Source organism: Asterias rubens, chromosome 15 (assembly GCF_902459465.1).
Source record: "Asterias rubens chromosome 15, eAstRub1.3, whole genome shotgun sequence".
Classification (NCBI taxonomy): Eukaryota; Metazoa; Echinodermata; class Asteroidea; order Forcipulatida; family Asteriidae; genus Asterias; species Asterias rubens.
The window spans coordinates 1070367-1091340 of record NC_047076.1 but is presented as its reverse complement, the minus strand read 5'-3'; the positions used below and the strand labels follow the sequence as shown (position 1 = coordinate 1091340).

Genomic DNA, 20974 nt, shown 5'->3' with positions numbered 1-20974 from the left:
GTTTTATCTTCATGTTTTTAGGAATTCGATCTCAATTATAACGAATTTAAAACAGAGTTCATCAATGTTCAACATTGATGAATTCTGTTTTAAATTTTTTAACATTGTTATGACATGAAATACTTAAAGCCATTGGACACTTCTGGAAAGAACAAAAATTAAAAGTTCACAGATGTACAAATAACTTACAGGGTTTACAGAAGGTAATGGTGAAAGACTTCCCTTGAAAGGTTATTCCATGAAATGCTTTACTTTTTGAGAAAACAGGGTAGAGGTTGATATTGTGTATGAAAAAGCTTTCTCTTGAAATATTATTCCATGAAATGCTTTGCTTTTAGAGAAAACAGTAAAACAATTATCAATTCTCGATATTGATAATAACGGATTTATTTTAAACACATGTCATGACACCGCGTAACGTCCGGAAACAAGGGTGGGTTTTCCCGTTATTTTTCCCCGACTCCGATGACCGATTGAGCCTAACTTTTCACAGGTTTATTTTATATTTAAGTTGTGATACACGAAGTGTGGGGCTTTGGACAATACTGTTTATCAATGTTGTGTGATTGCTTTAAAAGCAAGGTAAAAATTTAACATGTTATTTCCAAAATACTAGAGTTAAATGCTTGTAGTTATAGCAACCAATGCATTTAGTTGCGTTTATCATAGCTTTAAAACTCTGGTACCAATTACTTTTACATAAAGCTGTTTCAAATTTGTTTTATGCGACTGCTAAGCAGAAATTTGCCGCCTGCTAAACAAAATACCATGTCATGGCTATTGCCGGCAAATTGAAGCTTTAAGTAAAAATTTCAACTAAACAGGGCCCAATTTCATGGCTCTACTTTCATGACTTTAAGGCAAATTCTGTGCTAGCTGTGTCAGCAAAGATTGCCTAGTAACAAGGAGCATGCAAGGGCACAAGCAAAAATTATCTGCTTAACTGTAAACAAAATACACTTGACATAAACGCAGAATTCCCTGCTTTCGCAAGTACTGATTCTTTGCTTACATTCAGCAGAGCCATGAAATTGGGCCTAACTATCTATCAATTACATAATCATTATGTTTATTTCCTTCATTTGAACAAATTTTCTTTTTGTTCAAGCTCTGTAAGGAAATTTGTATTAGAGTGCGTATTGAACATTTTGTTCCGTATATAAGATCATTTCTAGGTGTGAGTTGAGGGAATTTCCGTTTTAATATTTTAAAAGCTATGTATGGATGTGATTATAACCTGCCCTATCTCCGCCTCTTTTACATTTTTATCCTGTTTTATGGCAAAACAACTGATCTCTGTATTTGGTTTTCAAAAATGTAATTTGTGAGTAAGGCCATTTTGCTATTAAAGAATCATTACTGGTTCTCTCTTCACTGTAGCAGACTGCGAAATGGTGACTTCGGCTACAGCTACGGCTAGATCAGCGCGTCTGCCATTGTGGAAGAATAGGCAGACGCGGGCGATCTAGCCGTAGCTGTAGCCGAAGTCGCCATTACGGAGACGGCCTTAGACTCTGGTACTATTTTTATTAATAAATGGCTCCACAAATAAATGACTCATAAACAATGTATTATGAGATATGTTTAGCCAGTTGCTGGTTTAATAACAAGAATCCGTATTTAACAACACTTCCATTGTTAATTTTTTCGAGAATAATTCTTCCATTTTGATTAATTGCTTATGAATTACATGTACTCCATGCTAACTCAAATTGATGCTATGATTAAAGAACGCAGCTTATAAGTAAATCTGATTCCTTCTTTGTTTACCTAGTAACCAAAATTGAGATTGGCTCAGTGGTTTCTTTCCCTGCTCAACTCTGTGGACCCTGGTTCGAATCCCACTTCAGACCAAACCCTTGTATGTGGATTGGGTTTTCAGTACCTACCTGATTGCGTGTTTTTTTTCCCCTGGGTGTTTTTTTTTTAAACTGGGTGCGTTCGATAAGCTTTCCCAGGTCTACCCAGGTTCGTCTGCCCCCGGTACGTTCAAATAGCTTTGACTTCATTCCAGGGACTCACCCGGGTCAGCCCCAAGTGCTCTGCTTGTGGAACGGGTCACTTGGTACATGATGTCACCACGAGAGGGCGAGTGATCGTTTGATTAGCTCTTGTCAGGTTCTCACCCGAATGAGCACCGCAGGGTCGACCTGGGGAAGCTAATCGAACGCACCACTAGACATAGTTTCAAGTCGCAACGCTAGCTGCTTCTGATGGTACTTTGGTTTCATGAACAGAAAGAAATAATTAAAAGAATCTCTAAAACTCCCTTTCCAAAAGAAAAAGGGATACAGACCACACCTTTAGGATCCTTCCTCACTCAAACAAAATCAAAAATTAGATGATGAAAATTAGACTCAATACCCAAACTGTTGGACTCTGATTGTGGTGGTATGCCTGATTCCATGTAAAGCATGAACAGTTTACGAGTATAGTCCTCCACCCAACAGAATAAAACAAAATGTGCCGTTGTAGTTTGATGAGTTAAATACAGTGAAACGTGAAATATATCTGCTTTGGTTAGTGTTACAGGACTGGAATTTCATCTTTGAGTAGGGCAAGGCCATTTTCATTTTGCAAAGGGCACTTCAAGTGGAAAATCTTAAAGTCTTTTGCAGGGGCACCAAGGCCAAGACCAGGGCTCGATTTCACAAAGCACTAAGATTCATCTTAAGATGAGTGGTCAGTATTACCAGAGTAGTTTGTATTGTGGCATCACACTTTGCTAAGCATTCAAGATTGATTCACAGTTAAGGTCAATCTAAACTCTTTGTGAAATCCGCCCCAGTGGCAACAAGTTCACGGTCTCTGCGAAATTCAAGGTGTGGGATTAGTTAGCAAAGATGGTTTCCTCCTGCCTTTTCTTCCTGTTCATGACGGTACCGGGTTTATTCTGGGCTTCTGGATGATTGGCGAGCTCCGGTGGACATGTTGAGATCGGACTTCCTTGAAGAATCTGCTTGAGATCGTAGAAGACCTCGCTGTCGTCTTGGGTCAGGAAAGTTATAGCTGTTCCTGTTTTACCGGCACGGCCAGTACGACCGATGCGATGAGTATAATCTGAGGAAATAGACGAGAGAAGAAGTTTCATTAATAATTGTCAAAAACTAGTATTCTCACTTAGTGTATCCCAACATGCATAAAATAACAAACTGTGAAATTTGAGCTCAATTGGTCATCGAAAGAAAAAACAACCTTGTTGCACAAATTGGTGTGCATGCAGACGCCTGAGAATGGCTTCCAACAGGAAGTCTTTCTCAGATTCAAGTATTTGACTCAGTCAATTCTTTGTTCAACCCCAAAAATCATTCAAATAATTTAGTAAGAAATTGCTTCTTTCTCAAAAACTTTCTCGTTACTTTACTTTAGCAAAATTCATGATAAAAAGGTAAAAAGGAAACACTTTAAAATTACAAACAACAACTTTCATAATGAAACAAATGCACTTCCACCAAAACAAAATCCTACATCAATTTGAGTTGCTTACCTTCAATACTCTTGGCCATGTCAAAGTTGATAACAACGGACACATCTCGGATGTCGATACCACGCCCGGCAACATTGGTAGCAACCAGGATGTCTTTGACGCCTGTTTTGAGACTTGCGAGGGCGTACTCTCTCTGCTCCTGACTCTTGCCTCCGTGGAGGGTGATGGCGTTATACTGCAGGTAACCATAGAAACAGTCAATCAATATAATGTACGGAAATGACAAAAATAGACAACTAAATAGAATTGAAACAAACAGTGGGTTCCAATTGCCAAACGTATACAATCCCTTAAAGGCCTTTGTAAAGGCGAAATTGTGAATGAGAAGCAGGAAATTCCGGACTCACTTCAAGCGCATTTCATGGGTTTGCAGGGAGTTTTTGCCACATCACTAGCCACTCTTCACTTTATACACAGCTAGCGCAAAAATTCAGCGCATGCACATGCACAGTAAGCGGAGAACGGTGATACTAAGCACATAAGTCTGCGGTATAAACCTTTATCATGTTGCCTCCATCTTTGTCATGTTCCTCGTATCGAATAACAATCATTAATGATAACAATTGTTTCGCAAATAGGAACCAGACTATTTTGTTCTTCCAGCCCAAGTTTGGTAACATTGATATCCATGGGAGAAATTCAAGATGGCTGCACCATGATTAAGGTTATTGCAGAGCCATGAAATTGGGCCCTTGTGAGTATTTTCAATTGTAACCCGAATGAAAATAACTTACACCCATTTTTTCCAGTGATTTAGCAAGGACATCACATCCCTTCTTCTGGTTGACAAAGATCATGATCGGAGGATCGTAACCCTTCTCCAGAATCTGGACCAAGCGATGCCTACAAAGAAAGAAAAACAAAAGACATTCATTTAATAGATGTTAGGCCTTGGGTTCGAATCCCTCCGAAGTAATATGTCTGTGATTCTTTTCACAGAACTCAGGGAAGTACTGAGTCTAAAGTGCTTTAATACACACATCAGTGTAAGAGTAACAAATTGTCACATTGTTGAAGTTCATTATTAAATAGATGTTATTATATAACACCCAAGCAGATCCTTGCCATTTGATTGGAGGATTGTCCGTCACGTGATAGCAAATAAAAGTACCATTGCACGCCGAGTCACTCACCGTGCTTTTTCGTTCCATCCGAAAAGTACCATTGCACGCTGGCAGCGTGCAATGGTACTTTCCGGATGGAACGAAAAAGCTGAGTAAAAACATCACTGCGTGCGCGTGTCTTTGGTAACGCAGCAGGTGTTACTGCAAGAAGGCATAGTAAAATTACTAGCATTCGGCTTCTACAGTTGAAATTGTTTGTTTTGAAAGTTGTATCTTTCAATCAAAATGACAAAGATCTACTTGGATGTTATATAAAACAAATAATGAATGTTTTTCATTTGTGCAATGGTGCGAATATGTTCATTCGTTGAAAGCTGGAATGTTCCATTCAACTCGGCTCCGCCTCGTTGAATAGAGCATTCCATCTTTCAACTCATGAACATATTCGCACCATTGCACTCATAAACATTCATTATGTGTATACTATCAGTTTATTAACACCAGCACAGAGGCTGAATTGCACAGTGGTTACGGCAAGAAAAAAAAGCTAATATGCAAAGTCTGTAATTAAAAAAATTGCAATTTCCACATTGTAGATATGAACTTATGGTACAGGAATGAACATAAAAAGGCACATATACCACAACAAAACTTGTGGACAAACAAAACAAAATAAAAGCATTTTATGCTAATGTGTTGGAACAATCAATTACCTGATCCTTGAATTATAGACTAGAAAACAGGGATGAGATTTAATGAATGTGAAAATGCATGAGAACCCTGTACAAAACCTGGGCTGTTAAAGGAACACGTTGCCTTGGATCGGTCGAGTTGGTCTTTGAAATACGTTTGTAACAGTTTGTTATAAAATGCATATGGTGAGATATTATTGTTAGTTCGCAAATGTGTGTGGATCGTTGTATTATACTTCTAAAACATCTTTCCACCCATATGCATTTTATATCAAACGGTTACAAACATTTTTCAAAGACCAACTCGACTGATCCAAGGCAACGTGTTCCTTAAATAATTTTAATAAAGGGTTGGTAAACTCCCTGGTTACAAGAGCAGAAGGGATAGTTGAAAAAGCTTCTTTGGATATCGTTTCAAGAATCCAACTTACCTCTTCTCTTGATTAGAAACCAAGTAAGCGATTTGTTGCACTTTGTCGACTGGTTTGCCGATAGAGCCGATGTAAACGATGGCTGGACGTCGGAGGTAGGAACGAGCTACACGCTCCACAGCTGTCGGCATGGTAGCGGTAAACATCACAGTCTAAAAGGAAAAATGCTGAAACTTAGTGTGGAAGACTAAGATGAGCAGGGAATACTTTTTCAAACATCATGACCAATAAACTGGCTCTATTCAGAGCCAACACTCCCTCAAAAGGGAATTAACACATGGTTGTTGTACCTGCAAGTTTAATATTATTGATAGTTTGTTCTGATTACTCACACCACGCAAAGCCTCAAACATCACTTACATGTAGTAAGAATTAAAAACTGCAGAGAAATTAACATTTTACCAACTGAGAGAAGTAGAATATAGAAAGACAAGTTCTCTAAAGAACAAACTCTACCTGGCAAAAAAGGAGACACACACATGGTGTTACCGCAAACCAAATAGATATTGATAGCTCACCATGCAATGCCTCAAATCCTATAACATTTTTGTTACTGTTGCTTTTGGTTTTTACACCGATGTGTGTAACCACTGTATACAAAGCGTTGACTGACTCTACACTGAAACCTCTGAATCCCTATAAATAAGCCCACTGCTAACCAGGCTAAATAAAATGAAAATAAAATGAGACTTGATAAATACACAAGAAACAAACAAGGAATTGTATAATCTGGTTTTACCTGTCGGTATTTCTTCTTAGTAGCAAAGTTAGCCAATAGCGTCTCTGAGTCTTCAGCCTCATCAGTATCTGGCTTCTGATTGGTCACTGGGAGATACTCCAGGATCTTTTGGACATCGGGTTCGAAACCCATGTCAATCATACGATCGGCCTGTCATGTGATCAAACAAAAGGGAAAAGATCGGTAAAATAAAGGTTTTTGTATGATCCAAGAATATATACATTGTGTTTCTTAAAAGTGATTTATTTTTATCAATATAAAATCTTAAACAGTAATCATAGACTACATTTTACTTAATCACAAAAAGGGAAAAGGTGAGGGGAGAAAAGGTAAAATGGCAGTTCATATATTTATTTCAAAAGCTGTGTTTTTTTTTTAAAGCATGCCTAGTTAACATTTACATAAATTAACAATAACAAGTTGTGAGCCCATAAGGTGCCCCTCTGCTGCCACTTTTCTTGTTGCGTTGTAAGGCTTCTGAATGCCAACCTCCCCAACGAAGACATTGAAACAATAGAGGGACCCGCACCATAGGGCTTGATAGCTCAGATGCTAGAGTGCCGACATAATAACCCGGAGGTCATAGGTTAAAATCACACTCTAGTCAATGTTTCTTTCTTCCTCTCATAAATAACTTAGAAGACAGAACTCTTACCTCATCCAAGACAACATACGTGCATTGGTTCAGCACCAAATACCGATTCTCCAAGACATCGATGAGACGGCCAGGCGTCGCTATGACGACCTCGCATCCCATCCTCAGCTTGAAACCCTGATCTTCTCTAGAGATACCTCCAATGATTGAGACTGAGCGGATACCGAGAGGTTGACCGAAGCGTAGGGTTTCCTCTTCTATCTGCTGAGCGAGCTCACGAGTAGGTGCTAAGATGATGGCATAAGGACCTTGATCTACATCTTCCTCCCTACGAAAGTCAGATTTCAATTTGTGTGGTGTAAATACATAGGGACCTCATGGTGATATTATAATAAGAACAAAATGAGCCCGTAAGCATGTTGATAAGCCATTTTGAGATATGGTGAACACATTCATATGACACTATAGGAGACTTTCCAACGCTAGGTGGCAGCAGACATACCGGGTAAATTTCCATTGTTTACGTAGTTCTGAACATGCGCATAATTCTGAGAACAATGGATTTACCCGGTAAGTCTGCTGCCCTCTATCGTCCCAGAAAGTCTCCCATTGGGTTTGGGTAAAATTATCTGTATTACACCGGACCCAAACACTGCACTCATAAGGTGTCCACCATAATGTACCTCATAAGGGCTAATGATCTTTCTTGTGGGTAGTGTTGGCTCTGAGAATTGTGTGTTGGTTCTCATAATTTAAAAGAAAAAAGGTACTAACAGCAAAACGTATGCTGTACTCTTGAAGTGTTCCTTATAATAATAATAATAATAATAATAATAATAATAATAATAATAATAATAATAATAATAATAATAATAATAATAATAATAATAATAATAATAATAATAATAATAACTGGATTGATATTGCGCCAATTTACACAAGGATGCAAGGCGCTTAGGGAGAAAAGAAGGAACCAAAGTGATGGTGACAACCAGCTACAGATTTGAGAACAGGTGTGTCTTTGAGACCCTTTGTGAAGGACAAAAGTCTGAGGGTTTGTGATGGGGACAGGAAGACCGTTCCATAGGCAGGAGGCAGTAGTAGAAAAAGCTCTCTCACCAGCTAGTTTGGGTGACTTGTTCACCACAAGGGAGATGGCATCATAGCTTCGAAGGGAGTATTGGCAGCCGTTTGCATTGTGTCTAATTATGAGAGCTTGAGATTGTTACCTTTCTATCTTAGGGAGGGTCGTGATCCACACAAGGAGAGGGATTAAGAAAGCTGCCGTCTTTCCGCTGCCGGTCTCTGCAACGCCAATGATGTCACGATTCATTAAACCAATAGGAATAGCTTGCCTCTGGATTGGTGTTGGATCCTAGAGTTACACAGAACAAGAAAAGAGACAACAGAACTTTAGAGATATGTCCATAAAGGCGCTGTGGCGCTCCAGTGAAATTCTCAAATACAATATCAACCTCTACCCTCGGAGGTACCCATTTAAACCCCTAGATGAAGAGAAACAATTATAGTAAAACATTTTTGTAATTCTTTTCATTCAATGCTTAAAGCCATTGGACACTTTCGGTAAACAGTATTGTCTAAAGGCCCACACTTTGTGTATCTCAACTTATATATAAAATAACAAACCTGTGAAAATTTAGGCTCAATCGGTCATTGGAGTCGGGAGAAAATAACGGGAAAACCCATTCTTGTTTCCGCCCGCTTCGCCGTATCATGACATGTGTTTAAAACAAATCCATAATTCTCGCTATCGAGAATTGATAATTGTTTTAATGTTTTATCAAACAGTAAAGCATTTCATGGAATAATATTTCAAGAGAAGTCTTTCACCATTACCTTCTGTAAACCCTGTAAGTTATTTGTAAATCTGTGAACTTTTACTTTTATTTCTGTTCCGAAAGTGTATAATGGCTTTAAGTTAACACAAAAACTACAACAAACATACAAAATAGGACAATAGTGTCAAGCCCGGGATTCGAACCCACATTCCATTATGTCCAAAATATTAACTTACTGTGTACTCCAATTTCTTGATGACTTCACAGATATTTTCCGGGATACTCGGACATTCTGCCCATGAGCGAAGCGGGTTTGGAATGCGTCCTCCTTTCGTACTGATATTATAATCTTCTCTGAAGATACGCCAATCTCGTTCTGTCATCTCGAATTGCTTCTTATCTTTCCAATGACGGTCGTCCCATTTCTGTTTCTGCTCCCTCTTGTCCTCTTTACCAAGGCGTGTTCTTCGATGAAAACAAAAATAAACATGACTCTCAAAAAAAATTGAATATATACCCGCTGCTAAAAATATAGGATTCAAACTGCCTCTAACTACCAGGCAATCTCGATGGTCTAGTCGGTCTAGATTGGCAAAGGTCTTGGGTTCAATTCCCACCTGAGTAATATGCCTGTAATTTTTTAACCCGAACTCAGGAAAGTACTGAGTATACATTGTTTTAATACATCAGTGTAAGTGTCAAGCCAAATACATTAAAATAAAGTGAAAATCTGATTTTTTTTTTGAGATCCAAGATTTTCCTAGACCAAAAATCATTCCATTTCGTATTAAAATGAAGAACTTACTTTTCTTGCTCTTTTTGTTTTCCAGTCCGTCTTTTCTCCAGAAGATCTGAGTAAAATCTGCTGTCCTTCTTCTGTGCCTTGATGTCAATCCCACCAATATGACCCCGCCCAAATAACTGAGCTTCGTGTTTCTCCTTGTATCTTGAAAGTAGAAGTAAAATCATGAAAAAGCAGATTATTACACTTGTAAGAAATCAATATAAACCAATATTTCCCTCGTGGTTTATATTGATGTCTGAAACAAAATGTCGCATCCCCTTCAGGTGATCCCCTGGCTGCCGCTTCCTGGGTTGTTTAGTTTAGTTTTAGTTTTATTAGACTTTACATTGGCATAAAAATATAGAAATACAAATCGATACATAAAGAAATAAAGAATCAAATTAGCTATAAAAAATACCAAGCCAGTGAGTGACGAGGAGGAACAGGTGACCAGCACCTCTACAAAGCCGTCCTGTCACAAGAAATGTCCCCTGAAACCCACCCCATAGCAAAAAACCACCCAACCCACAAAAAAGAGGGAGCGCTTTAAGGCGGGACTGACAATTACAGACGACAAGAAGAGCAATGGCAGTGCGACACCCAAGTGCAGACATCATCCGCTGAAAAGTCAGATGCAAACTTGTCCCTGTAAAATTGGAGAAGAAGAGTCTTAAATGCTGACAAGGACACGCTAGATCTGACCGACAGCGGAAGCTGGTTCCACATGGGGACAATCCGCTGAAAATAAAACGACTTATGGGACTCTGTTTTACAACGAGGAACTGATAATTTGAAGGGATCAGAAGACAGTCTAGTGGCAGGACGGCCCTGTGTACCATTAAAACTTACATATCTATTAACATTTATGTCAATTTGACCGTATTTACATTTAATTAGTATCGTAATTAGGGTGTGATCCCTGGCTACACGGCAGTTAACGATTGTATGGCTTCTGACTCGCACCCCCGAACAAAGATATTGACAAAATACGGACACCACCAACATAGGGCTAGATAAGTCAGTTGATAGAGCGCCGGCACATCAATCCAGAGGTCGTTGACTCTAGTCAGATCTTTGTTCAACCCCCAAAATCACTTGTAAGAAATCTGAGGAATTTGATTGTTCTTGAGATGCGATGAGTTAGGAGAAGAGTAAAGGAGATTGGAAGTCTCGCTACCATGGCCAGCGCACCGTATCGATACCTCTCATCACTAACCCTTGGTAGGGATGTACTCAGAGTCAACGCTGATTGGCTCCTAAGGAGGATTACTTTGCGTGCGGCTTGTTAAAAAAATGATTGAGCGCTTGTATGGGGCTACACAAACTGTTAGTGTGTGAAAATGCAAGTATTTTGATGTAACTCCATATCAAATGAATCATGGTTTTACATAGTCACATACTGCATACAGTTAGACATATCACAACATCAAATAAGATTACGAAGGGATAAGTTGGTCTTTGACTTGATGCCTCTTTTGCAGGTTACAATACTTGAGCAGCCACGCTGAGTGGACTGACCACAGGCCTAAATATCTAGCACATTTAAATTAACCAATTCCAGGGGTGCATTTTGGCGGTCATAGCTAATCAATGTTTCGGTTGAATTGACCCATTGGTTAACACTGGCGATTGAAAGAGCTATTGGTTACGACCGCCAAAACGCACCCCAGGGGTTATGAGTGAGCAAGGCAAGCTGGGAGAAAATGGCACGGTGAGATTGAGCACCTCTGGGAACAAGGTTGGGAGATTAGTGACTTACATCGGATTGAAGTCATTGGAGGTGTCTTCTCCAGCATCCCAATCAAAGACAAACTTCCTGTCGTTTAATCTACGGATCCTTCTCTTCTTCTTAACCACACCCAAATAGCGATCCTTCAAGAAACAAAAAACAAAAACTGATGGTTATTCCAGACCTGGATATTCCTCCAGAGAATGTACAAACTAAAGATGGTCAAAAACTCAATATTTGAACAAAATGGCAAATCTAAAAATGGTCAAATACAACTGGGCCCAAACTCACTTCTGCTCACTTAAATGGAAGGAGGGAACTCTGCACTTATGTCAAACGAATTTCATGGGTTAGCAGGGAAATTTCGCTCGTGCACGTGTGACTCCACACTACTAGGTACTGTTTGCTTACACAGCTAGCGCAGAAATTCGGCGCTTGCACAAAAGTAGAAAATGATGATCGTAAGCGCAGAATTCAGTGGTAACCAGAGCCATGAATTTGGGCCTTGATCTTGGTGACCTAAGAATGCAAAGTTCTGTCGTACCTTAATGGCTTGCTTCTCTTTTTCCTCTTCTCTATCTTTCCCTTTAGAGGAATCCTCATCCCGGTCTCGACGCTCACGTCTTTCTCGCCTCTCCATTCTATCGCGCTCCCGAGGATCACCTAAGATCAATGATAACCAAAATGAGTAAAGACATCCTGTTTTGCATTCAAGATATTCAACTTTCTAATTGCAAAAATTAGGACATGGCTGATCTTACTTAACTTTTGTACAGTGTTTTTCAGTTTTCTATGCCACTATTTTGAAAAGAAAAGGGGAAATCAGCTGAAAAGTTGCATACCTGTATATTGTAAGAATATCATTAGCTAAGGTTTTGCGGTAGCATCATGTGAAAATCTCTCATGAGTAGTGTTGGTTCTGAAAATAACCGGTGGTTGACAACTCAATGTTTCAATTCAGTTTGCTCTGATAGTCTTCTAAAGATGATCAGAGCAAACTGATCGACTGCTGAAGACGACCAGAGCATACTGATCGAAACGTTGAGTTGTCAACCACCAGTTCGTTTCAGAACTAACACTTCTCACAAGAGATTTACATATGGCAGTTTCAAATCCTACTTATAAGAGCCTCAGGAGAAAACAAACTATATCGAGTAACAAAACTACAAGGGAAATTTTTTTTAATAAAATAACTACTACAAAAATAAGATGTACTTACCGGCTATCTGAGACATCTTAATGAATTCCATTTGCTTCTTGCGAGCTTCGTCTTGGGCCTGACGTTGAGCTTTAACAGCCTCTTCTCTCTTCTGGACCGCAAGTTTCGCTCGCTCTTCCTTGGTCAAAAATTTAGGCTGGAAAAGAAATTCAATTGAAACAATTTAAGACAAAGTTTTTATTGAATAAATGGTTTCAGATAACACCATTTGTGTATCTACTTGCTAAGTACATGTAGGTTATGTTCCTTTAAGAAATTGTCTTGCTTTATATTCTCCTACCGCGGAGTGGAATTGGGCAGACTTCTCAGTTCTGAAAAGAACTGTCCTGCTTTTAACTATAAACTACAGTACTACCTGGGTGGAAGGTAGGAAATTGGCCAGGACTACTGCATTCACTTTAGTGGATCGAGGGGACTTCTCATTATATATTGGTTTCTATTAACAAAAGATTACGGTTTATCAATTTGTTGTCCTTGACAGAGAGAGACAGCTGGGACAAGTTTCAGAAAGCTGGTTAGCAGAAAATGGTGCAGAGCAAATTTTTCGCTAAGCAAAAAACTAGCAGGGAACCAGTCACAAATAGTAAACATTCATGTTGTTTTAGCTGGTAACCCGTTTCTGCTCAGCTGGATTTATCTGTGCTAACTTCTAAGCAACATTTTGCCCTTGATGAAACTGGCCATAGTCATAAAAAAATAATAACAGGCAACACACAAACAAATTAATATAGCAATAAGTAAACTAGTCAACTTGACAAGATTTTAGATGTACCTTTGAAAGCGCCTCTTGCTCTTTAGTTTTCTTTGCGATCATCTCTTCCAGAGATATCGGTTGCTTCTTCTCAGCTTTCAAATCTTCCTCTTCTTCCTCCCCTGTTGTTTTATCACCTTTGTTCCTGTTTTCAAGATATAATTCGGTTCACTTCAAGGACAAGCATTGATGATAACAGCACATCTTATTTCCTCATTTGTTTTTTTGTGCTTCCAATTCGTTGATCACAAGTTTTGCTTCATGAATGTTTAAGAATCAAGTATCAAGTATCAAGAATATAGCTACAGAGGTTTTGATTGCTGCTAAGCAGAGTTTGCCTGTCAACTTAGACTATGATTTGTTTCACGAAAAACATTTTACTCAAAAATTTGGAGCATGTAGTCTGTTGTAAAGGCTTGTGGGCAAATTACTTACCGTTTTCTTTTGTCGTTTGGCGACCTTGATCTGTCCTGACGTGATCGATACCTATCTCGATCTCGATCTCGATCACGGTCTCGATCAGGACGATCTCGATCTTTCCTCTCATCTCTTCTGTCATCTCGATCTCTTCGGTTCATATTCATACGATCAGACTGGTTACGATCTCTTTCTCGCGATCTAGAGCGAGACCTACATGTACCAAGAGGAAAACATCTTTAAAATACAAGTTTTCAATGTTTAAATATTAAGAGGAACATTACAGAATTGGTTTTGCTAACAAAACAGTTGCTGGCAGTGTAAGTACTTTATGTAATCCATCATAAACATAAACTGACAAACCTGTGGAGGTTTGAGATCGATTGGCCATCTGGGTCTCGAGAGAACAATGAAAAACCGACTACAAATTTTGCATTGCATCGATGCCAAAACAAAAATGAATAAAACGCTCACTGAGCGATAAACACCAACACGAAACTAGATTATTTATTTCGCATCAAATATGGCATTTCAGACAGAAATATTTCAAGGGATGTTTTCACTTATCATCATCATTAGACTGTGTAAGTTTGATGTAAATCTGTGATCTTCACGATTTTATATATAATTTGTGATACACAAAGTGTGGGCCTTTGGACAATACTGTTTACAGATGTTGCTTTAGTACTACTAATAATAATAATAACTATTTTAATATTTAACATTATTAAATAATAATATTATTATTAAATTAGGCCTATTAGTATTAGTATTAAATCATTATTAAAATAATAATGAAAAAATAAGAAGGGCAGCCAAGGGGAGCAAAAGTAGGTAGATTTTGTAGCCAATCCGCCATCAATAAATCATGTCGCGAAACTAGTGCTAAATTATCTGGTACCACGGTGTATTAATTAGGAGACCCACCACGGTAATTATGAGGCTTGACATTGTGTTGGGGTACTTGTAGAGACTGCATCAGTTTAGGGAAAGTTTTTTGTTATGCTCACCTGACTCTTCTGATGTCTCTATCTCGCTCTCGATCCCGAATCCTGTCCTTGGACGACATTATTTTCAAGTCAAATACTTACAGCCGATTGTAAGGAACAGAAACACGTTGCTCCAAATCGTATTAAAATCTGCCAAAACGCTCAAAAAAATAAAACCAACGTGACACAAACGAGCCAAGTTGATTTGGTTTGATGCGAGTAGTGTGAGTTACGGTGCGCCACTAGAGGGCGCTATGTAACATAAACGGGGGGGGGGGGAGGTTGCATCAGGGGCGGAAACTTGTTGTTCATGTGGTGGGGGGGGGGGCTCGCGAAAATCTGTACAATTGTAACGCTTTGATTGCTTTTATATTTATGTAAAATATTGATTGATGAAAAGTGTTTATTTATGTGGCTGTTTCGAGAATATATGGAGCCGCTGAAGGGACAGGTTAAACAAAACTGAAAATGTATCAATACCAAAAATGTTTTAGTTGCATTGAAATAACGAATATTTCGGGGGAACGAAATTATTTCAGTATTTTTTTTTGTAGGACCTGTCCCATCTGGAAAAGAATACACATATTAGTTCGACGGGCCCATTTTACTATTCATAATGTTATTGATTAAATTGATTAGGTCCCCCGCTATGTAACAATAAATAAACTACAATGGGTATAACATGCAACACTGAACTCAATTTCATGATAGAGCCTACGGGTATGAAATTATTTAGTTGATGATTGCGCTCAAATTTTGACCATTTCATGAAATGTAAAGGCTAAAACTCTAAAGAAGACAGGGTCAGAAGTAGAAACGGCCAGACGCATACGACGTCCATTCCATCATCAGTGCTGTATGATTCCATCTCTACAATTATTACAACCCTCTTCATCACAGGGGTTTGTATCACTCACGTCTATGGATGGGATGGCCAGTACTAACAAACCAGAATTAAACATGGATTGTTTAAAGTGTAGTCTACCCAAGAACTATTCCTGAGTTAACTTACTTCCCAAGAACGGCATCCGGAGACAGATAAGGAAGCCCCCTAGCAAGAATCTGGAGTGGTTCTCATCTGATGGCCAACCTGAAGAAGCTCTTTCTATTGCTACTCTCCTTCACCAGTGGCAGCTTCCTGACGTGGATGGTGACAATGAGCACCTTGGAGGAATATAAGATGCTCCTGCAAGAAAGGGCTAAGATGTTAAGGAGTGATGATGACTCCTTCACAACGAGAGCTGGTGTCTTACAAGACGTGACGCATCCTACCACTAGTCATGCTATTCGCACTCAAGGTAAGAAGGAACCACCCATTTCAACCCCTAATTTCATAAAGTAGAAAATATCAAAGATATTCTCACCGTTTGAGCAGAAATGAGAGGTGGATACCAGTCAGAGATTTTGTACATGTGACATGGCAGTTTGGCTAGTTATTCTGGTAAGCAGAATTTTGTTGTGCTTAGCAACTTTTGTATGCTTAAGAAGCTCTTTGAAACTTTGGCCTCGTCACAAAAGATTATTACCCCCCCCCCCGCCCAAACACATCACTCTTCCAGGGCTTGATAAGAGTCATGTTAAGATGGGTAGTCAGTTTTAAGAGTGACTTCGCTGTAGCTTTAAGATCTATACATTATTATTACTTATCTGTTTTATTCTTTAAATCTTTGATTTCCAGGTATTAAATCGAAGACATTGCATAATCCGGACTTAAAAACCAACAAAACTAGAGTGCTATGCTGGGTTCTGACGTCACCGTCCACTCTTCAGACCAGAGCCATCGGCATCAAGGAAACTTGGGGTCCTCGCTGTGACGTCATATTGTACATGAGCTCTGAGACCGATCCAGAGTTCCCAACAGTTGGGCTCGATGTTAAAGAAGGAAGACCAGCTCTATGGAACAAAACTAGGGCCGCTATCATGTACATCTATAAGCATCATTTCAACGACGCTGATTGGTTCATGAAGGCTGATGATGACACCTACGTCATAATGGAGAATTTGCGAGATTTTCTGCAGGATAAAGACAGCGGTAAACCGGTTTACTACGGCCATCATTTTAAACCGTATATCCCCCAAGGATATTTGAGCGGTGGAGCTGGTTATGTGATGAGTAGAGAAGCCCTTAGAGCAATTGTGGTCAACCAACTAGAGATACCATTGGCTACACCGAGCTGTGAATACTACAAGACGATTAGAAGTGAAGATGTAAGGGTGGGATTGTGTATGCAGATGGCTGGAGTAACCGTTGGAGATTCAAGAGATGATCAGAATAAGAATAGGTTCTTACCATTGACTGTAGAGAGTTTCTTCACAAAGAATGTACCAGAGTGGTTTAATCGTTTCTCGAAACATAAAACTAAACTGGTAAGATTTGTTTCAGTTTAGTATGATTTAAAATTTAAACATCTTTTTCTTTAAGTGGTTTGAAGCTTTGTATTGTGTGAATAATAAGAAGTAACAAAAAAATCGTATAAACTTGCGGGTACAACATAAATCTCCCTGATGGGAGTATTGCTCTGAAAAGAGCAGGTGTTGTCTCGTCGACGTTTCTCCTGAAGACGCGCGGAGTGTACTGATCGAAACGTCGAGACCACACCGTGTCTTTTAGAGCAAACATTCCCACAAAGGAGATTTGATACATGGTTGTCCCGCAAGTTTACTAATTTTTAGTTACTGCAAATGTCTAGCATGCATGGGCCAATAATAATTGTATATATATAAATAAAATATATATTAAAAAATATATTAAAAAAACGAGTAATAATTTTTTCTTCTCTGATTTGCAGGGTCCGGAATGCTGTTCAGAAAGCCTGATATCAATCCATTACGTCACCGATCGGGCGTCGATGCAATTGCTGGATTATTACATCTACCGCTTAAGGAGAAACAAAACGTGACGTCATCACGTCAAAGCGATCGTCTGCAGAGATATCTTTCCAGGGCCGATATGTGACTTTAAACAATTGTTTACCACTAAAATTATTCCAACAACTGAAATTCCACAGTACGTGTCTTGTAACAGGTGCAACAGCACTTTTAAAAGTATACGTTGAAATCGCATTACTAGAATTTTGGTGACCACCAAATCATTCTTTAGAAAGCAAACACTTTCTTTGTGGGTTATCGTTCATTTTATTCTAATAAAATTGTGATGTTGAAAGTTCTCACAAACTGAAACTGTTTGTATTTAGATCTCCCAATACCACTTTTTAAAACTATGTTTTTTGTGTGGATATCTTTCGTGTAGTAGGCCTACTTGTTTTTATTCCAGCATTTATTTATTTCTGTAGACAGAATCAATTTCACCCAAATCACTGTACCAAGAGTGCTTTGTGTTAATATCGACTATGACATGCTTTCAATCACACTACGGTCTGTGAGTTTCTAATCACTTCAAAAACAAAGCGATTTTTCACATCAAAGACAATGGAAGCATGCACCGTCTGTTCCAATATTCAATAAACATCTCCTTTTATGTTGTACACCATTGATTGTATTCCATACTATTGTTGGACATGAATAAAAAAGTTATTTAGGATTTTGGAAACACAAATTAATAGTTATAATCCAATTACCATATGGTACCTCAACAGACTGATATTGTCAGTAATACATAACCTCGCCAAAATCACGGGCGGTATACCATTGAGTAGACATTGGGCAAGTTCGAGGAGCGACCATTTGTCAACCACTAGTCAATGTTCTATGGTTACCTATGCATGAAATACATCCTGGGTACCAGGCAAAATCACCCAATGGTCAACGATAGTCAACCATAGTCCCTTGCTCGAACTGGCTCTAGTTTTGCAATGGCAAATTACCTGGAAACTTTATTCATGTTACTACTCGCCTTTTTCGGTGGCAGTTTCTTGACGTGGATAATAGCAATACATACAGTGCAGAAGTATGAGTCCGTTTTACGAGAGAGAGAACCTAAAAACTTGAACCGGGATTCATTACAATCCGACTCCATCATGAACTTCGTCAAATATGGCGAGAGATTTCATAAAGTCAAGACCAACGCATCCCATCGTCTCCCGCCGGTACACACGGCGCAAAAGCCCACCGTGAAGCAACGCATCTCAGCGAACGGTAAGGTTTACTTTTTTTCAGTCAGGGAGGAGAGTGTATGTTTGTGAAAATTCATGAAAATGTCTTGAAACCCTCGTTCCCCCTTATTTTTTTAGACCATGAACCTTCCATATGTTTACAGGTTTTGTTTAATATTGTATGTTTTTGGAAACAGAAACAACACTCTGTTTGGACACCGTGTGGACCATTTCTCTCCTTTTCATTGGTGTTGCCTGATTTTTCAGAAATAGATGCTCACTATTTGTTTGACAGACTGGTCAAAACCCTTGCAGTTGTACAAATTATGTAGACAACTTCAAGGGTACCGCCCGTGATATTGGCGAGGCCATGTTTTATTGACAATATCAGTCCTTGAACTATACCCCTGTTCAGTTGTCAGAGGCACACTGTGTGGTGCTGTCATTTAAATTTGTGACAAACTTGGCTGAAACTCCTCTTTGGTCACTCAAACGGTTGCCCCCCCCCAAAAAAAAAAGGATGGCAAAAACAATGATACCATTGAGATGGGCACATAATCTATTACTCAATAAGTAGGGCCTATACGTGTGTGTAAATGTGGCCCATCAACCCATTTTGGTTTCAGTGGACAGATAATATTTCTATTATGTGGTAATTAATATTTTTTGTGGGCCTTTAGCACATGGGTTTTGAAACGAATTGAAAGCCTTGCAAACATTATTTGAAGACACGAGGTCTACACAGAAAACCATCGAAAGGCATCAGTTCACCTCTTCACTTAAGAAGATACAACAACCAACAACATGTGACGAATGTATACCACCCCCCCCCCCCCGCAATGCGTTTGCGTTTTTTGTGACGTATGCATACTCGTGACGTAATGCTTACTTATGGCGTAGCTAAATTATTTGATTTTGTTTCAACAGATCATCGCATAATGTCTGAGATCAACAATGCAAACAATCCCAGGGTGCTTTGCTGGGTCATGACGACACCAGAGACTCTACACAGTAGAGCAATCGGAATCAAGAAGACTTGGGGTCCACGCTGTGACGTCACACTGTACATGAGCTCAAAAACCGATCTTGACTTTCCAGCAGTTGGGCTTCCAGTGAACGAAGGAAGAAAACATTTATGGAAAAAGACAAAAGAAGCAATTCTTTACATCTATAAGCACCATTTCAACGACGCTGATTGGTTCTTTAAGGCTGATGACGACACTTACGTCATAGTGGATAATTTGAGAGGTTTTCTGCGGGACAAAAACAGCAGTGAGCCGGTTTACTACGGTCATGAGTTTCATCAACAGGGTTGGCATGTGGGGTACATGAGTGGTGGGTCAGGGTATGTAATCAGCAAGGAGGCCCTCAAGAGGCTGACTAATGATCAACTAAAGATTGATGGGAATTGTCACATCAGTGGCAAGATTACTGCAGTAGAGGACATGATGATTGGCTGGTGCCTGTCCAAAGTGAATGTACTACGCGGTGATTCAAGGGATGAGTACCAGCGAAGTCGATTCCTACCTTTGCGTACTGACGATTACTTCAAAGATAATATGCCGGAATGGTTCTTCAAATCCTCGAAATATGACGTGAAATTGGTAACCGATGAAAACACATCTTAATAGACCCCAATCAATGTTCTTATTGATCGTTCTTATAGCAGTTTTGTTTTTGCTGTTATTGTTGTTGTGTTGTTGTTGTTGTTGTTGTTGTGTCATCAGCATTTCAGCAGAGGTTTGCCAACGAGACTTATTTATTTTAAGAGATTGTAAAATTCGGTTAAACTGACAATGTTACACAGAACTTTAAATTTTCTAACAATTCTTAGTAATAATGTTGTTCATATAATTTTCTCAAAACCTTTTTTTTTATTTCTTTTGTTTAATTCCAGGGTCCCGATTGCTGCTCAGATAGTTTGATATCTATCCACTACATCAAAACTGAGGAGTCGATGTTAACTCTTGATTATTACATCCACAGAATCAAAGTCAAGACAAAACCAAATCCATAATTCATAGCAATCAATTTTGTTATCTCAACTGGAAATGTTTAGCGGGACAATCGCGAAATTGTTGGCCCATGAACTTTATCATCCTTGCCTCGTGGTCGTCTCATGTGTATGGGTTGGCCTCTTTGGGGAAATCTGTCCGACGGACTCGATTCTGTCCCCCATATAAGGGAAATTAACAAGGGCTGAAGGAGGATGTTTCAAAAAAGGGT

The 20974-nt window shown here is 39.1% G+C and overlaps 3 protein-coding genes across 3 annotated transcripts; 2 read left to right on the top strand and 1 right to left on the bottom strand.

Annotated features, from left to right (window-relative positions):
* Positions 1–2607: 2607 nt before the first annotated feature.
* LOC117300009 (probable ATP-dependent RNA helicase DDX23) lies at positions 2608–14917 on the bottom strand. The gene is made up of 15 exons (XM_033783660.1): positions 14718–14917; positions 13726–13920; positions 13312–13435; positions 12540–12675; positions 11865–11983; positions 11351–11463; positions 9613–9753; positions 9044–9272; positions 8238–8383; positions 7069–7336; positions 6414–6563; positions 5675–5826; positions 4222–4330; positions 3488–3662; positions 2608–3060 (listed from the first exon to the last, which is right to left on the bottom strand). The coding sequence occupies exons 1-15, from the start codon at positions 14774–14776 to the stop codon at positions 2831–2833; spliced, it is 2346 nt and encodes a 781-aa protein (XP_033639551.1). The 5' UTR covers positions 14777–14917; the 3' UTR covers positions 2608–2830.
* A 618-nt stretch (positions 14918–15535) lies between these two features.
* On the top strand, positions 15536–17635 carry LOC117300101 (glycoprotein-N-acetylgalactosamine 3-beta-galactosyltransferase 1-like). The gene is made up of 3 exons (XM_033783794.1): positions 15536–15994; positions 16375–17063; positions 17486–17635. The coding sequence occupies exons 1-3, from the start codon at positions 15778–15780 to the stop codon at positions 17594–17596; spliced, it is 1017 nt and encodes a 338-aa protein (XP_033639685.1). The 5' UTR covers positions 15536–15777; the 3' UTR covers positions 17597–17635.
* Positions 17636–18326: 691 nt separating this feature from the next.
* Positions 18327–20886, top strand: LOC117300100 (glycoprotein-N-acetylgalactosamine 3-beta-galactosyltransferase 1-like). The gene is made up of 3 exons (XM_033783793.1): positions 18327–18791; positions 19676–20352; positions 20646–20886. The coding sequence occupies exons 1-3, from the start codon at positions 18509–18511 to the stop codon at positions 20763–20765; spliced, it is 1080 nt and encodes a 359-aa protein (XP_033639684.1). The 5' UTR covers positions 18327–18508; the 3' UTR covers positions 20766–20886.
* Positions 20887–20974: the final 88 nt, after the last annotated feature.

What these genes read in the sequence shown, in the direction of transcription:
- LOC117300009 (XM_033783660.1), bottom strand. Translation starts at nt 14,776, where the DNA reads ATGTCGTCCAAGGACAGGATTCGGGATCGAGAGCGAGATAGAGACATC. An exon ending in CGTATGTTGTCTTGGATGAG is followed by an intron (nt 6,564 to 7,068) that starts GTAAGAGTTCTG and finishes ATCACATGACAG; the next exon opens with GCCGATCGTATGATTGACAT. An exon ending in AATCACTGGAAAAAATGGGT is followed by an intron (nt 3,663 to 4,221) that starts GTAAGTTATTTT and finishes GGTTACCTGCAG; the next exon opens with TATAACGCCATCACCCTCCA.
- LOC117300100 (XM_033783793.1), top strand. Translation starts at nt 18,509, where the DNA reads ATGGCAAATTACCTGGAAACTTTATTCATGTTACTACTCGCCTTTTTC. An exon ending in GCAACGCATCTCAGCGAACG is followed by an intron (nt 18,792 to 19,675) that starts GTAAGGTTTACT and finishes TTGTTTCAACAG; the next exon opens with ATCATCGCATAATGTCTGAG. An exon ending in CGAAATATGACGTGAAATTG is followed by an intron (nt 20,353 to 20,645) that starts GTAACCGATGAA and finishes GTTTAATTCCAG; the next exon opens with GGTCCCGATTGCTGCTCAGA.
- LOC117300101 (XM_033783794.1), top strand. Translation starts at nt 15,778, where the DNA reads ATGGCCAACCTGAAGAAGCTCTTTCTATTGCTACTCTCCTTCACCAGT. An exon ending in TCATGCTATTCGCACTCAAG is followed by an intron (nt 15,995 to 16,374) that starts GTAAGAAGGAAC and finishes TTTGATTTCCAG; the next exon opens with GTATTAAATCGAAGACATTG. An exon ending in CGAAACATAAAACTAAACTG is followed by an intron (nt 17,064 to 17,485) that starts GTAAGATTTGTT and finishes TCTGATTTGCAG; the next exon opens with GGTCCGGAATGCTGTTCAGA.